Source organism: Scyliorhinus canicula, chromosome 10 (assembly GCF_902713615.1).
Source record: "Scyliorhinus canicula chromosome 10, sScyCan1.1, whole genome shotgun sequence".
Classification (NCBI taxonomy): domain Eukaryota; kingdom Metazoa; phylum Chordata; class Chondrichthyes; order Carcharhiniformes; family Scyliorhinidae; genus Scyliorhinus; species Scyliorhinus canicula.
Window position 1 is genome coordinate 318,384 of NC_052155.1, and position 17,271 is coordinate 335,654.

At 54.0% G+C, this 17,271-nt stretch overlaps 1 protein-coding gene across 1 annotated transcript in view; it reads right to left on the reverse strand.

The window, feature by feature from the left end:
* Positions 1–17,271, reverse strand: part of scospondin (subcommissural organ spondin) — a 443,172-nt gene that overhangs the window by 284,955 nt on the left and 140,946 nt on the right. Inside the window, exons 20-22 of the mRNA XM_038810430.1 lie at positions 17,003–17,149; positions 16,774–16,914; positions 5,971–6,137 (exon numbers count right to left, since the gene is read on the reverse strand). Coding sequence (XP_038666358.1) covers positions 5,971–6,137; positions 16,774–16,914; positions 17,003–17,149 — 455 coding nt within the window. The remainder of the gene's footprint in view (positions 1–5,970; positions 6,138–16,773; positions 16,915–17,002; positions 17,150–17,271) is intronic.

Below are 17,271 nucleotides of genomic sequence, written 5' to 3' on the forward strand. Positions count from 1 at the left end.
GAGGGATTGGACAGGCTGGGACAGGGACCGAGTTACAGGGAGGGATTGGACTTTTTCCTTTGGGGCGTAAGAGACTGAGGGGTGTTCTGGGCATGCCCGGCATTGGAGGAGTTCTGGAAGGGGGTGGCGAGGACGGTGTCAAGGGTGGTGGGATCCAGGGTCAAGCCAGGATGGGGACTCGCGATCTTTGGGGTTGGGGTGGAGCCGGGAGTGCAGGAGGCGAAAGAGGCCGGTGTGCTGGCCTTTGCGTCCCTAGTAGCCCGGCGAAGGATCTTGCTACAATGGAAGGACGCGAGGCCCCCAAGCGTGGAGACCTGGATCAATGACATGGCGGGCTTCATTAAGCTTGAGAAGGTTAAATTCGCCCCGAGAGGATCGGTGCAAGGGTTCTTTAAACGGTGGCAACCTTTCCTCGACTTTCTGGCTCAACGATAGGGTACTGGGACAGCAGCAGCAGCAACCCGGGAGGGTGGGGGGGGGGGGATGTTGATTATGTTGGCTTATTTTATTTAAATTTGATTTATCTAATTTTAATTTATGGTTAAGTTCTCTTGTTTGGGGGGGGGGGGGGGGGGGGAGTGTGATACATGTGATGTTACGGTATGGGGGGAATTGTGGGTGTTATGGGGCTGTTAATTGCATATTACTGCTTTTTGCTATACTTGTTATATTTTTATATTTTCTGTAAAAAATTCCAATAAAAATTATTTTAAAAAAAAAAAGAGACTGAGGGGTGATCTTATAGAGGTGGGTACATAAGAACATAAGAACATAAGAACTAGGAGCAGGAGTAGGCCATCTGGCCCCTCGAGCCTGCTCCGCCATTCAATTAGATCATGGCTGATCTTTTGTGGACTCAGCTCCACTTTCCGGCCCGAACACCATAACCCTTAATCCCTTTATTCCCTTTATTCTTCAAAAAACATCAACAAAAAGATCAAGAGAGGCATGGATAAGGGGAATGTGCTCAGTCTTTTTTCCCAGGGTTGGGGAATCGAGTTATAGAGGGCATAGCTTTAAGTTAAGAGGGGAAAGAATTAACGGGGTCCTGAGGAGTATTGTTTTTACCCAGAGGGTGGTCCGTATGTGGGATGAGCTGTCGGAGGGAGTGGGTGAGGCAGGGACACTGACAGCATTGACAAGGCATTTGGACAGATTCATGGACAGGAAAGGTTGAGAGGGATCTGGGTCAAATGCTGGCAAATGGGGTTAGCTTCGATGGGCTTTTTGGCTAGCATGGAGCAGTTAGGCCGAAGGGCCTGACTCCGTGCCGTAGATTCTGTGATTCTATGAGATCCCCTCTCACTCTTCTAAACTCCAACGAATATAATCTTAACCGACAAGGTGTCTCCGTATCTGACACAGAAATCCTTGATAATGGACTCCAGCAACTTCCCTACTCCCCACGTTAGGCTCACTGGTCTATAGTTCCCTGTTTTCTCTCTCCCTCCCTTTTTGAATAGCAGGGGTACAGTCTCTACCCCACAATCTGTCCACTGTCCTTCCTTTCAGTAATGTTTCCCAGTCTGTCACAGCCAGCTCATGCCTCATCATAGTGACCTTTAGAACATAGAACGATACAGCGCAGTACAGGCCCTTCGGCCCTCGATGTTGCACCGACATGGAAAAAAAAACTAAAGGCCATCTAACCTACACTATGCCCTTATCATCCATATGCTTATCCAATAAATTTTTAAATGCCCTCAATGTTGGCGAGTTCACGACTGTTGCAGGTAGGGCATTCCACGGCCTCACCACTCTTTGCGTAAAAAACCCACCTCTGACCTCTGTCCTATATCTATTACCCCTCAATTTAAGGCTATGTCCCCTCGTGCTAGCCACCTCCATCCGCGGGAGAAGGCTCTCGCTGTCCACCCTATCTAACCCTCTGATCATTTTGTATGCCTCTATTAAGTCACCTCTTAACCTTCTTCTCTCTAACGAAAACAACCTCAAGTCCATCAGCCTTTCCTCATAAGATTTTCCCTCCATACCAGGCAACATCCTGGTAAATCTCCTCTGCACCCTTTCCAAAGCTTCCACGTCCTTCCTATAATGAGGCGACCAGAACTGTACGCAATACTCCAAATGCGGCCGTACTAGAGTTTTGTACAACTGCAACATGACCTCATGGCTCCGGAACTCAATCCCTCTACCAATAAAGGCCAACACACCATAGGCCTTCTTCACAACCCTATCAACCTGGGTGGCAACTTTCAGGGATCTATGTACATGGACACCGAGATCCCTCTGCTCATCCACACTACCAAGAATTTTACCATTAGCCAAATATTCCGCATTCCTGTTATTCTTTCCAAAGTGAATCACCTCACACTTCTCCACATTAAACTCCATTTGCCACCTCTCAGCCCAGCTCTGCAGCTTATCTATGTCTCTCTGTAACCTGCAGCATCCTTCCGCACTGTCTACAACTCCACCGACTTTAGTGTCGTCTGCAAATTTACTCACCCATCCTTCTGCGCCCTCCTCTAGGTCATTTATAAAAATGACAAACAGCAACGGCCCCAGAACAGATCCTTGTGGTACGCCACTCGTAACTGAACTCCATTCTGAACATTTCCCATCAACTACCACTCTCTGTCTTCTTTCAACTAGCCAATTTCTGATCCACATCTCTAAATCACCCTCAATCCCCAGCATCCGTATTTTCTGCAATAGCCGACCGTGGGGAACCTTATCAAACGCTTTACTGAAATCCATATACACCACATCAACTGCTCTACCCTCGTCTACCTGTTCAGTCACCTTCTCAAAGAACTCGATAAGGTTTGTGAGGCATGACCTACCCTTCACAAAACCATGCTGACTATCCCTAATCATATTATTCCTATCTAGATGATTATAAATCGTATCTTTTATAATCCTCTCCAAGACCTTACCCACCACAGACGTTAGGCTCACCGGCCTATAGTTACCGGGGTTATCTCTACTCCCCTTCTTGAACAAAGGGACCACATTTGCTATCCTCCAGTCCTCTGGCACTATTCCTGTAGCCAATGATGACCTAAAAATCAAAGCCAAAGGCTCAGCAATCTCTTCCCTGGCTTCCCAGAGAATCCTAGGATAAATCCCATCCGGCCCCGGGGACTTATCTATTTTCAGCTTGTCCAGAATTGCCAACACTTCTTCCCTACGCACCTCAATGCCATCTATTCTAATAGCCTGGGTCTCAGCATTCTCCTCCACAATATTATCTTTTTCTTGAGTGAATACTGACGAAAAGTATTCATTTAGTATCTCGCTTATCTCCTCAGCCTCCACACACAACTTCCCACCACTGTCCTTGACTGGCCCTACTCTTACCCTAGTTATTCTTTTATTCCTGACATACCTATAGAAAGCTTTTGGGTTTTCCTTGATCCTACCTGCCAAAGACTTCTCATGTCCCCTCCTTGCTCGTCTCAGCTCTCTCTTTAGATCCTTCCTCGCTTCCTTGTAACTATCAAGCGCCCCAACTGAAACTTCATGCCTCATCTTCACATAGGCCTCCTTCTTCCTCTTAACAAGAGATTCCACTTCTTTGGTAAACCACGGTTCCCTCGCTCGACCCCTTCCTCCCTGCCTGACTGGTACGTACTTATCAAGAACATGCAATAGCTGTTCCTTGAACAAGCTCCACATATCCAGTGTGCCCAACCCTTGCAGCCTACTTCTCCAACCAACACATCCTAAGTCATGTCTAATGGCATCATAATTGCCCTTCCCCCAGCTATAACTCTTGCCCTGCGGGGTATACTTATGCCTTTCCATCACTAACGTAAAGGTCACCGAATTGTGGTCACTGTTTCCAAAGTGCTCACCTACCTCCAGATCTAACACCTGGCCTGGTTCATTACCCAAAACCAAATCCAATGTGGCCTCGCCTCTTGTTGGCCTGTCAACATATTGTGTCAGGAAACCCTCCTGCACACATTGTACAAAGAACGACCCATCTAATGTACTCGAACTATATCTTTTCCAGTCAATATTTGGAAAGTTAAAGTCTCCCATAACAACTACCCTGTTACTTTCGCTCTTTTCCAGAATCATCTTCGCCATCCTTTCCTCTACATCCCTAGAACTATTAGGTGGCCTATAGAAAACTCCCAACAGGGTGACCTCTCCTTTCCTGTTTCTAACCTCAGCCCATGCTACCTCAGAAGAAGAGTCCCCATCTAGCATCCTTTCCGCCACCGTAATACTGTCCTTGACTGGCAGCGCCACACCTCCCCCTCTTTTGCCCCTTTCTCTGAGCTTACTAAAACACCTAAACCCCGGAACCTGCAACAACCATTCCTGTCCCTGCTCTATCCATGTCTCTGAAATGGCCACAACGTCGAAGTCCCAGGTACCAACCCATGCTGCCAGTTCCCCTACCTTATTTCGTATACTCCTGGCATTGAAGTAGACACACTTCAAACCACCTACCTGAACACTGGCATCCTCCTGCGAAGTCAAATCTGTGCTCCTGACCTCTATACTCTCAATCTCCCGTACCCCAAAACTACAATCCAGGTTCCCATGCCCCTGCTGAATTAGTTTAAACCCCCCCAAAGAGCACTAACAAATCTCCCCCCCAGGATATTGGTGCCCCTCAGGTTCAGATGTAGACCATCCTGTCTATAGAGGTCCCACCTTCCCCAGAAAGAGCCCCAGTTATCCAGAAATCTGAATCCCTCCCGCCTGCACCATCCCTGTAGCCACGTGTTTAATTGCTCTCTCTCCCTATTCCTCATCTCACTATCACGTGGCACGGGCAACAACCCAGAGATAACAACTCTGTTTGTTCTCGCTCTGAGCTTCCATCCTAGCTCCCTAAAGGCCTGCCTGACATCCTTGTCCCCTTTCCTACCTATGTCGTTAGTGCCAATGTGGACTACGACTTGGGGCTGCTCCACCTCCCCCTTAAGGACCCGGAAAACACGATCCGAGACATCACTTACCCTTGCACCTGGGAGGCAACATACCAAACGTGAGTCTCTCTCGCTCCCACAAAATCTCCTATCTGTGCCCCTGACTATTGAGTCCCCAATTACTAATGTTCTACTCCTTTGCCCCCTTCCCTTCTGAGCAACAGGGACAGACTCCGTGCCAGAGGCCCGTACCCCATGGCTTACCCCTGGTAAGTCGTCCCCCCCACAAGTATCCAAAACGGTATACTTGTTACTCAGGGGAACGACCGCAGGGGGTCCCTGCACTGACTGCTTCTTCCCAGTCCCTCTTACAGTTACCCATCTATCTCCAGTCTTTGGTGTAACTACTTCCCTGAAGCTCCTATCTATGACCCCCTCTGCCTCCCGAATGATCCGAAGTTCATCCAGCTCAAGCTCCAGGTCCCTAACACGGTTTTTCAGGAGCTGGAGTTGGGTGCACTTCCCACAGATGAAATCAGCAGGGACACTGACGGCGTCCCTCACCTCAAACATTCTGCAGGAGGAGCATTGTACTGCCTTCCCTGACATCACCTCTAGATTAAAAAAAAACAAGAAAAAGAAAAAAAGAAAGGAAGAGCTTACCTGATATTACCTCAAACCCTGCTCCCGCTGAAAGTTAAGCTATTGAGGTTCAGGACCCTGGTCTCAGAATCAGCTGCCTCACTATTCACCTTGATGAAGAATTCTCCTGTATTCTGCCACAGATGGGTTCCTCGCTATTGCTGAGCTGGTAGCTGCTGTCAACAATACTGTTCAATGCCAGGAGCAGAGCAGCAGGTCTCCATCCACTCACCTTCAATCCTGCTTCTCAATGGCTAATAAATTCCCTCAACAGAGGCCGGGACTCAGAGACAGACAGACAGCCAGGCACCCTCATGGAGGCACACACTCAGTGACTTGCAGCCCATGGATCAGTCTGGGATCTTGCTGCCCTCTGTGTGGAACTCAGGACCACACCATTGAAATCAGCTTCCTTTGCACTCGTTCATCAACCATTTATCATGAGTAAATTGTGCGGACAGTTGGGAGCTCTCACCTGGACACAGGATCCATTGTGTAGATACATGTTGATGGGACAGTGACAGCCTTCTTCACAGCCTTCATTGAAGCAATCCACTAGCCCATTGAGATGGGCACAGCTGTACGGGCAACCCTCGCTGCTCTCACATTCTCGGTACAGTCGATCTGAAGGGCATCCAACCTCTACAAACAGAGAAAACTGCTCAGGTACTGGCTTTGGAAACTAATGTCATCAACTCCAGACATCACTCCCTACCCTGTCCCTTCGCTCAGTCCTTCCCCTCCCTCTCTCAATAATAGAAAAGTTCATTCAGACAATGGAATGTATAATTGGGGAGGTGAGACCTGTACAAACTGGACAGGTTACACTTGGGCAGGACCAGGCCCGATATCCTCGGGGAGGTATTTGCTGGAGTGTTTGGGGAGGGTGTGGGTGTGGGATGCAGTATCCCAGTATCCGTGCCCGTGGCCAGTTCCCTACCCACCCCCCCCCACACAGTCGGGGAGGCGATCAGAGCGTCCCGTGCACATTGCCCCTGGGGAGATTGTGCAGCCTCCCGTGCCTGTCCAGGCCCCATGGCCTGTTCACCTTGATCCTCCCCACATCCCCCTCACTGGACGAGGCCTACCGTTCACCCTCCTCCTCCAGCATGTCGCCCCTGCTGGGCAATGTTGTGGAGGATGCAGCAGCCGCTACGACATGGACGACCCTCTCAGCTTCAGACTGCAGGGCCCATCCAGAGCGGTCCAGGGACCTGAACCTCATCTTCAGGAGGCTGAAGTTCCGCTTGATCACGCCCCTGGTCGCTGTATGGGCGTCGTTTTAGCGGGTCTCCCCGTGGGCCTGTGCCCTCCGGATAGGTGTCAGCAGGCATGGCCGCAACAGGTAACCCCTGTCTCCAAGGAGCCAACGGCCCAGGCCGTCCGGGGGGGGGGGGGGGGGGGTATCGGGGGCACGCTGCCCGGGTATCGGGGGCACGCTGCCCGGGTATCGGGGACACGCTGCCCGGGTATCGGGGGCACGCTGCCCGGGTATCGGGGACACGCTGCCCGGGTATCGGGGACACGCTGCCCGGGTATCGGGGACACGCTGCCCGGGTATCGGGGACACCCTGCCCGGGTATCGGGGACACCCTGCCCGGGTATCGGGGACACGCTGCCCGGGTATCGGGGGCACGCTGCCCGGGTATCGGGGACACCCTGCCCGGGTATCGGGGACACCCTGCCCGGGTATCGGGGGGACACTGCCCGGGTATCGGGGACACGCTGCCCGGGTATCGGGGACACGCTGCCCGGGTATCGGGGACACCCTGCCCGGGTATCGGGGACACCCTGCCCGGGTATCGGGGACACCCTGCCCGGGTATCGGGGACACGCTGCCCGGGTATCGGGGGCACGCTGCCCGGGTATCGGGGACACGCTGCCCGGGTATCGGGGGCACGCTGCCGGGTATCGGGGACACGCTGCCCGGGTATCGGGGACACGCTGCCCGGGTATCGGGGACACGCTGCCCGGGTATCGGGGACACCCTGCCCGGGTATCGGGGACACCCTGCCCGGGTATCGGGGACACACTGCCCGGGTATCGGGGACACACTGCCCGGGTATCGGGGACACACTGCCCGGGTATCGGGGCACACTGCCCGGGTATCGGGGACACACTGCCCGGGTATCGGGGACACACTGCCCGGGTATCGGGGGGACACTGCCCGGGTATCGGGGGGACACTGCCCGGGTATCGGGGGGACACTGCCCGGGTATCGGGGCACACTGCCCGGGTATCGGGGACACACTGCCCGGGTATCGGGGACACACTGCCCGGGTATCGGGGGCACACTGCCCGGGTATCGGGGGCACACTGCCCGGGTATCGGGGACACACTGCCCGGGTATCGGGGACACGCTGCCCGGGTATCGGGGATACGCTGCCCGGGTATCGGGGGGACACTGCCCGGGTATCGGGGGGACACTGCCCGGGTATCGGGGGGACACTGCCCGGGTATCGGGGGGACACTGCCCGGGTATCGGGGACACACTGCCCGGGTATCGGGGACACACTGCCCGGGTATCGGGGGGACACTGCCCGGGTATCGGGGACACACTGCCCGGGTATCGGGGGGACACTGCCCGGGTATCGGGGGCACACTGCCCGGGTATCGGGGGGGACACTGCCCGGGTATCGGGGGGACACTGCCCGGGTATCGGGGGGACACTGCCCGGTTATCGGGGGGACACTGCCCGGGTATCGGGGGCACACTGCCCGGGTATCGGGGGGACACTGCCCGGGTATCGGGGACACAGCCCGGGTATCGGGGGGACACTGCCCGGGTATCGGGGGGACACTGCCCGGGTATCGGGGACACACTGCCCGGGTATAAGAACATAAGAACATAAGAACTAGGAGCAGGAGTCGGCCATCTGGCCCCTCGAGCCTGCTCCGCCATTCAATGAGATCATGGCTGATCTTTTGTGGACTCAGCTCCCCTTTCCGGCCCGAAAACCATAACCCTTAATCCCTTTATTCTTCAAAAAACTATCTATCTTTACCTTAAAAACATGTAATGAAGGAGCCTCAACTGCTTCACTGGGCAAGGAATTCCATAGATTCACAACCCTTTGGGTGAAGAAGTTCCTCCTAAACTCAGTTCTAAATCTACTTCCCCTTATTTTGAGGCTATGCCCCCTAGTTCTGCTTTCACCCGCCAGTGGAAACAACCTGCCCACATCTATCCTATCTATTCCCTTCATAATTTTAAATGTTTCTATAAGATCCCCCCTCATCCTTCTAAATTCCAACGAGTACAGTCCCAGTCTACTCAACCTCTCCTCATAATCCAACCCCTTCAGCTCTGGGATTAACCTAGTGAATCTCCTCTGCACACCCTCCAGCGCCAGTACGTCCTTTCTCAAGTAAGGAGACCAAAACTGAACACAATACTCCAGGTGTGGCCGCACTAACACCTTATACAATTGCAACATAACCTCCCTAGTCTTAAACTCCATCCCTCTAGCAATGAAGGACAAAATTCCATTTGCCTTCTTAATCACCTGTTGCACTTGTAAACCAACCTTCTGTGACTCATGCACTAGCACACCCAAGTCTCTCTGAACAGCGGCATGCTTTAATATTTTATTGTTTAAATAATAATCCCGTTTACTGTTATTCCTACCAAAATGGATAACCTCACATTTGTCAACATTGTATTCCATCTGCCAGACCCGAGCCCATTCACTTAACCTATCCAAATCCCTCTGCAGACTTCCAGTATCCTCTGCACTTTTCGCTTTACCACTCATCTTAGTGTCATCTGCAAACTTGGACACATTGCCCTTGGTCCCCAACTCCAAATCATCAATGTAAATTGTGAACAATTGTGGGCCCAACACGGATCCCTGAGGGACACCACTAGCTACTGATTGCCAACCAGAGAAACACCCATTTATCCCAACTCTTTGCTTTCTATTAATTAACCAATCCTCTATCCATGCTACTACTTTACCCTTAATGCCATGCATCTTTATCTTATGCAGCAACCTTTTGTGTGGCACCTTGTCAAAGGCTTTCTGGAAATCCAGATATACCACATCCATCGGCTCCCCGTTATCTACTGCACTGGTAATGTCCTCAAAAAATTCCACTAAATTAGTTAGGCACGACCTGCCTTTTACGAACCCATGCTGCGTCTGCCCAATGGGACAATTTCTATCCAGATGCCTCGCAATTTCTTCCTTGATGATAGATTCCAGCATCTTCCCTATTACCGAAGTTAAACTCACTGGCCTATAATTTCCTGCTTTCTGCCTACCTCCTTTTTTAAACAGTGGCGTCACGTTTGCTAATTTCCAATCCACCGGGACCACCCCAGAGTCTAGTGAATTTCGGTAAATTATCACTAGTGCATCTGCAATTTCCCTAGCCATCTCTTTTAGCACTATGGGATGCATTCCATCAGGGCCAGGAGACTTGTCTACCTTTAGCCCCATTAGCTTGCCCATCACTCCCTCCTTAGTGATAACAATCGTCTCAAGGTCCTCACCTGTCATAGCCTCATTTCTATCAGTCACTGGCATGTTATTTGTGTCTTCCACTGTGAAGACCGACCCAAAAAACCTGTTCAGTTCCTCAGCCATTTCCTCATTTCCCATTATTAAAACTCCCTTCTCATTCTCTAAAGGACCAATATTTACCTTAGCCACTGCCCGGGTATCGGGGACACACTGCCCGGGTATCGGGGACACGCTGCCCGGGTATCGGGGACACACTGCCCGGGTATCGGGGACACGCTGCCCGGGTATCGGGGACACGCTGCCCGGGTATCGGGGACACACTGCCCGGGTATCGGGGACACGCTGCCCGGGTATCGGGGACACGCTGCCCGGGTATCGGGGACACACTGCCCGGGTATCGGGGACACTGCCCGGGTATCAGGGGCACACTGCCCGGCTAACGGGGACAAACTTCCCGGGTATCGGGACACACTGCCCGGGTATCGGGGACTCTGCCCGGGTATCGGGGACACTGCCCGGGTATCGGGGACAAACTTCCCGGGTATCGGGGACACGCTGCCCGGGTATCGGGGACAAACTTCCCGGGTATCGGGGACACACTGCCCGGGTATCGGGGCACACTGCCCGGGTATCGGGGACACACTGCCCGGGTATCGGGGGCTCACTGCCCGGGTATCGGGGACACACTGCCCGGGTATCGGGGACACACTGCCCGGGTATCGGGGTCACACTGCCCGGGTATCGGGGACACACTGCCCGGGTATCGGGGACACACTGCCCGGGTATCGGGGACACGCTGCCCGGGTATCGGGGACACGCTGCCCGGGTATCGGGGACACGCTGCCCGGGTATCGGGGACACGCTGCCCGGGTATCGGGGACACGCTGCCCGGGTATCGGGGACACGCTGCCCGGGTATCGGGGACACGCTGCCCGGGTATCGGGGACACGCTGCCCGGGTATCGGGGACACGCTGCCCGGGTATCGGGGACACGCTGCCCGGGTATCGGGGACACGCTGCCCGGGTATCGGGGACACGCTGCCCGGGTATCGGGGACACGCTGCCCGGGTATCGGGGACACGCTGCCCGGGTATCGGGGACACGCTGCCCGGGTATCGGGGACACGCTGCCCGGGTATCGGGGACACACTGCCCGGGTATCGGGGACACTGCCCGGGTATCGGGGGCACACTGCCCGGGTATCGGGGGCACACTGCCCGGCTATCGGGGGCACACTGCCCGGCTATCGGGGGCACACTGCCCGGGTATCGGGGGCACACTGCCCGGGTATCGGTGACACACTGCCCGGGTATCGGGGGCACACTGCCCGGGTATCGGGGACACACTGCCCGGGTATCGGGGGCACACTGCCCGGGTATCGGGGGCACACTGCCCGGGTATCGGGGGGACACTGCCCGGGTATCGGGGGGACACTGCCCGGGTATCGGGGGGACACTGCCCGGGTATCGGGGACACGCTGCCCGGGTATCGGGGGGACACTGCCCGGGTATCGGGGGGACACTGCCCGGGTATCGGGGGGACACTGCCCGGGTATCGGGGGGACACTGCCCGGGTATCGGGGGGACACTGCCCGGGTATCGGGGGGACACTGCCCGGGTATCGGGGGGACACTGCCCGGGTATCGGGGACACACTGCCCGGGTATCGGGGGGACACTGCCCGGGTATCGGGGGGACACTGCCCGGGTATCGGGGGCACACTGCCCGGGTATCGGGGACACGCTGCCCGGGTATCGGGGACACGCTGCCCGGGTATCGGGGGCACGCTGCCCGGGTATCGGGGGACACTGCCCGGGTATCGGGGGACACTGCCCGGGTATCGGGGGCACACTGCCCGGGTATCGGACACACTGCCCGGGTATCGGGGACACACTGCCCGGGTATCGGGGGGACACTGCCCGGGTATCGGGGACACATTGCCCGGGTATCGGACACACTGCCCGGGTATCGGGGACACGCTGCCCGGGTATCGGACACACTGCCCGGGTATCGGGGACACATTGCCCGGGTATCGGACACACTGCCCGGGTATCGGGGGCACACTGCCCGGGTATCGGGGACACATTGCCCGGGTATCGGACACACTGCCCGGGTATCGGGGACACACTGCCCGGGTATCGGGGACACACTGCCCGGGTATCGGGGACACACTGCCCGGGTATCGGGGGCACGCTGCCCGGGTATCGGACACACTGCCCGGGTATCGGGGACACATTGCCCGGGTATCGGGGCCACACTGCCCGGGTATCGGACACACTGCCCGGGTATCGGACACACTGCCCGGGTATCGGGGACACATTGCCCGGGTATCGGGGCCACACTGCCCGGGTATCGGACACACTGCCCGGGTATCGGGGACACACTGCCCGGGTATCGGGGACACACTGCCCGGGTATCGGGGACACACTGCCCGGGTATCGGGGACACACTGCCCGGGTATCGGGGGGACACTGCCCGGGTATCGGGGACACACTGCCCGGGTATCGGGGACACACTGCCCGGGTATCGGGGACACACTGCCCGGGTATCGGGGACACACTGCCCGGGTATCGGGGACACACTGCCCGGGTATCGGGGACACACTGCCCGGGTATCGGGGACACACTGCCCGGGTACCGGGGACACACTGCCCGGGTATCGGGGACACACTGCCCGGGTATCGGGGCCACACTGCCCGGGTATCGGGAACACACTGCCCGGGTATCGGGGGCACACTGCCCGGGTCTCGGGGGCACACTGCCCGGGTATCGGGGACACACTGCCCGGGTACCGGGGACACACTGCCCGGGTATCGGGGACACACTGCCCGGGTATCGGGGACACACTGCCCGGGTATCGGGGACACACTGCCCGGGTATCGGGGACACACTGCCCGGGTATCGGGGACACACTGCCCGGCAATCGGGGACGCACTGCCTGGGTATCGGGGACACACTGCCCGGGTATCGGGGACGCACTGCCTGGGTATCGGGGACACACTGCCCGGGTATCGGGGGCACTGCCCGGGTATCGGGGACACACTGCCTGGGTACCGGGGACACACTGCAGGAGCTGGACCCTCTCTACCAGGGATTCGGTCTTATGTATCCGAACATGTTTTCGGAGGAGGACAGGGCCTGGTGTCCTCAGCCAGGGCGGAAGCGAGGCCCCCGTAGTAGTTCCCCGAGGGAAGGCGAATAGGCGATCGTGAGGAGTCTGATTCGTGGCTGTACAAAGGAGGGACCTAATAGCATGGAGGGCATCGGGGAGGACCTCCTGCCAGTGGGAGGTCGGGAGATTCCTGGACGGTAGAGTCAGTCGGACGGTCTTCCAGACCATCGCATTCTCCCTCTCCACCTTCCCGTTCCCCCTGGGGTTATAGCTGGTAGTCCTGCTCGAGGCGATGCCCTTGCTGAGCAGGTACTGACGCAGCTCGTCGCTCATAAAGGACGAACCCCTGTCGCTGTGGACGTAGCTGGGGAAGCCGAACAGGGTGAAGACACTGTGCAGGGCTCTAATAACTGTAAGGGAGGTCATATCGGGGCATGGAATGGCAAACGGGAGAATTCATCTGTAACGTTGAGGAAATAAATGTTGCGGTTAGTTGAAGGGAGGGGCCCTTTGAAATCGATGCTCGGGCGTTCAAAGGGCCGGGATGCCTTTACCAGGTGGGCCTTGTCTGGTCTATAGATCGAGCAGTTCCTGGTGACGGCTTTAACATCCTCAGTGTAGAAGGGCAGGTTGCGGGCCTTGGTGTAATGGGCGAGCCGGGTGACCCCCGGATGGCAGAGGTCATTGTGGATCGCCTGAAGACGGTCGTCTTGCGCGCTGGCCCATGTGCCGCGGGACAGGGCATCTGGGGGCTTGTTGAGCTTCCCCGGTCGATATATGATATCGTAATTGTAGGTGGAGAGTTCAATCCTCCACCTCAAGATCTTGTCATTTTTTATCTTGCCCCGCTGCGTATTATCAAACATCAAGGCAACCGATCTTTGGTCGGTGATGAGGGTAAACCTCTTACCTGCGAGGTAGTGCCTCCAGTGCCGTACGGCTTCCTCAATGGCTTGAGCTTCTTTTTCGACTGAGGAGTGTCGAAGTTCCGATGAGGAGAGGGTTCGGGAAAAGAACGCTACTGCCTGCCTGCCTGGTTCAGAGTGGCGGCGAGAGCGACCTCTGAGGCGTTGCTCTCCACCTGGAACGGGACAGACTCGTCTACTGCACTCATGGCAGCCTTAGCGATATCCGCCTTAATACAGTCGAAGGCCTGGCAGGCCTCGGCTGACAGTGGGAAGAGTGTGGCCTTAAATAGTGGGCGGGCTTTGTCCGTATACTGGAGGACCCACTGGGCGTAATAAGAGAAGAATACCAGGCACCTCTTGAGGGCCTTGGGACAATGAGGGAGAGGGAGTTGCATACGGTCCGGGTCGGGGCCCAGGACTCCGTTTTCCACGACGTAGCCGAGGATGGCTCGTCTGGTGGTGCGGAAAACGCATTTCTCCTTTATTATAGGTGAGGTTGAGCTTTTGGGCGGTCTGGAGAAATCGGTGGAGATTGGCGTCGTAGTCCTGCTGGTCATGGCCACAGATGGTGACATTATCTAAGTACGGGAAAGTGGCCCGCAGCCCGTACTTGAGGAATTGAACAAACAAATGTGATATAAAATAGGATTATTAGTTCGAATAATGTAGATGTGAGCCAGTCTGATAGTAGTGAGCTCACAAACAAAGGACAAAGGGATTCAGAAAGCATGGCCAGGAATGGAGGGGGGGGGGAGCCTCGTGGAGGATGGAGAAAAGGATGCTGGGTAACAAGAGGCCCAGGGTTGAGGAATGCAAAGTGAGCCAATCAGGATATATGGCCAGGTCAGGAGATGTATAGGATGACCTATGGGAATCTTGTATGTGAAACTTGATGCCATTTGAATGATATTTGCAGAGATTTCTTTGTCTCCGATTTCACTCGGTTCTGTGGCTTCAGAAGACGCCTGTGTTCTGAATCTCTGTGGAGCGAGTCAGCCTTGCAAGTTGTTTAAAAATTAATAATACTATACCTACAGATTCCTCTCGAGTTGTGCGAGACCCCATAGGGATGAGCGACCATAATATGATAGAATCCTTCATCAAGATGGAGAGTGAAATAGTTAATTCTGAGTCCTGAATCTTTAAGGAAACTATGAGGATATGAGGCATGAGTTGGCTTTGATCGATTGGGGAACGTTATTCAAAGGAATGACAGTGGATAGGCAATGGCGAACATTCAAGGAGCACAAGGGGCAACTACTGAAATTGTTCATTCCTGTCTGGTACTAAAGTCAAACGGGAAAGGTGGCCAATTTTTGACTTTCGAGGGAAATTATAAATAGTATTCGATCCAAGGAAGAAGCAGACAGATTGGCCAAGAAAAACAACAGGTCTGGGGACTGGAATTTTTTTGGAATTTAGCAAAGGAGGGCCAAGGGATTGATTAAGAAGGGGAAAAGAGAGTACGAGAGTAAGTTTGCCGGGAACATAAAACTGACTGTAAAAGTTTCCATAGGTAAATGAAGAGAAAAAGATTGTGAAGATAAATGTAGGTCCCTTACAGTTAGAAACAGGGGAATGTATAATAGGGACAAAGAAATGACTGAGCAACTAAACACATACTTTGATTCTGTCTTCACAAATAAGGACACAAATCAGATATCAGAAATGTTGGGAACCAAGGGTTTAGTGAGAGAGAAGAACTGTTGGAGGCATAGGCTTAGGTAGGGTGTTCTTTCCAAGGGCTGGTGCAGACTCGATGGGCCAAATGGTCTCCTTTTGCACTGTAAATTCTATGAAACAACTTTTGGAGTTCACCTATTCATTCCTTGAATGCTGCCATTGCCTGTCCGCTGTCCTTCCTTTCAGTAATGTTTCCCAGTCCGTCATAGCCAGCTCATGCCTCAGACCATCATAGTGACCTTTACTGAGGTTCAGAACCCTGGTCTCAGAATCAGCTGCCTCACTATTCACCTTGATAAAGAATTCTACCACATTATGGTCACTCATCCCCAAGGGTTCTCTCACAACCAGATTGCCAACTATTCCTTTCCCATTGCACAACACCCAGTCCAAGATGGTCTGTTCCCTTGTTGGTTCCTTAACACACCGGCCCAGAAAACCATCCCGTACACACTTCAGAAATTCCTCCTCTATTGCACTGTGACTAATTTGAGTCACCCAGTGAATATGCAGATTAAAGTCACCCACAATCACAGATGTTCCTTTATCACACTCGTCTCTGATTTCCTGTCTAATGCTATTCCCAACATTACCACTGCGGTTTGGGGGTCTGTATCCCACCTCTATCAATGTTTTTTGCCGTTTGATTTTTCTTAACCAGACCCAGACAGATTCCACATCATCTGTACTAATATCTTTCCTCAATATTGTATCAATATCTTCTTTAATGAACAATGCAACTCCACCACCTTTTCCTTTCTGTCTGTCCTTCCTAAAAATTGAATATCTTCAATGTTTAATTCCCATTTCACTCCCTTTCTCTCGGGTCCATGACATCTTTGTTATTTTCTCTCTTCCCTCTGACCAATGCTTGACCTTCTATTTTTCACCATTTTCTCCACCAGCCCCTTCACCTCCTCGACAGTATGAAACCCACCACTTTCCTATCTTCCGTCAACTCACTCCACAGATGCTGCCCAACCTGTTTTGGTTTCCCAGTATTTTCCTGTTTTAATTTTCCCCTGGATTCCTAGCCCAGTGACATTGCCGCATTCCCACAATCTTCGCCCCTCCGCAATGCCTTATTTGGCAAAGTAAGGATGAAGTGACTCACCAAGGCAGACCTGGGTCTGGCAGGTTTTACTTTGGACTGGGAAACCTTCACACGGTGGATTCAGACAGGAGCGTGTCCGGATTTGCTCACCTCCTCCACATGAGACACTGCACGGTGTCCATCTTGACCATTTACTCCAAACTGAGATAACAGAGAACGTGAGAAATGGTGACAGAGACACAGACACTAAATGAGTGATATGGAAATCAGATCACAACCGGTAACTCACCATCACATGACCCATTGCAGCTTTGTGTTTCCTGAGAATTCCCAACACACAATTCCTGGAAATCGGAGTCGCAGCTCCGGTTTCGAAACTGAAATCCTGCTCCACAGGAACTTGAACAAGAGCTCCACTCGGTCCATGAACTCCAACCTAGTGTGAGAAGGGACCGCAATGGAGATCAGGACGGGAATAGATGCAATTCCTGCTTCACTGCAGCTGTTTTAGGTCCATTCCCATTGAGTGCGTGGCCAGATTTACAAATATCCAATCCA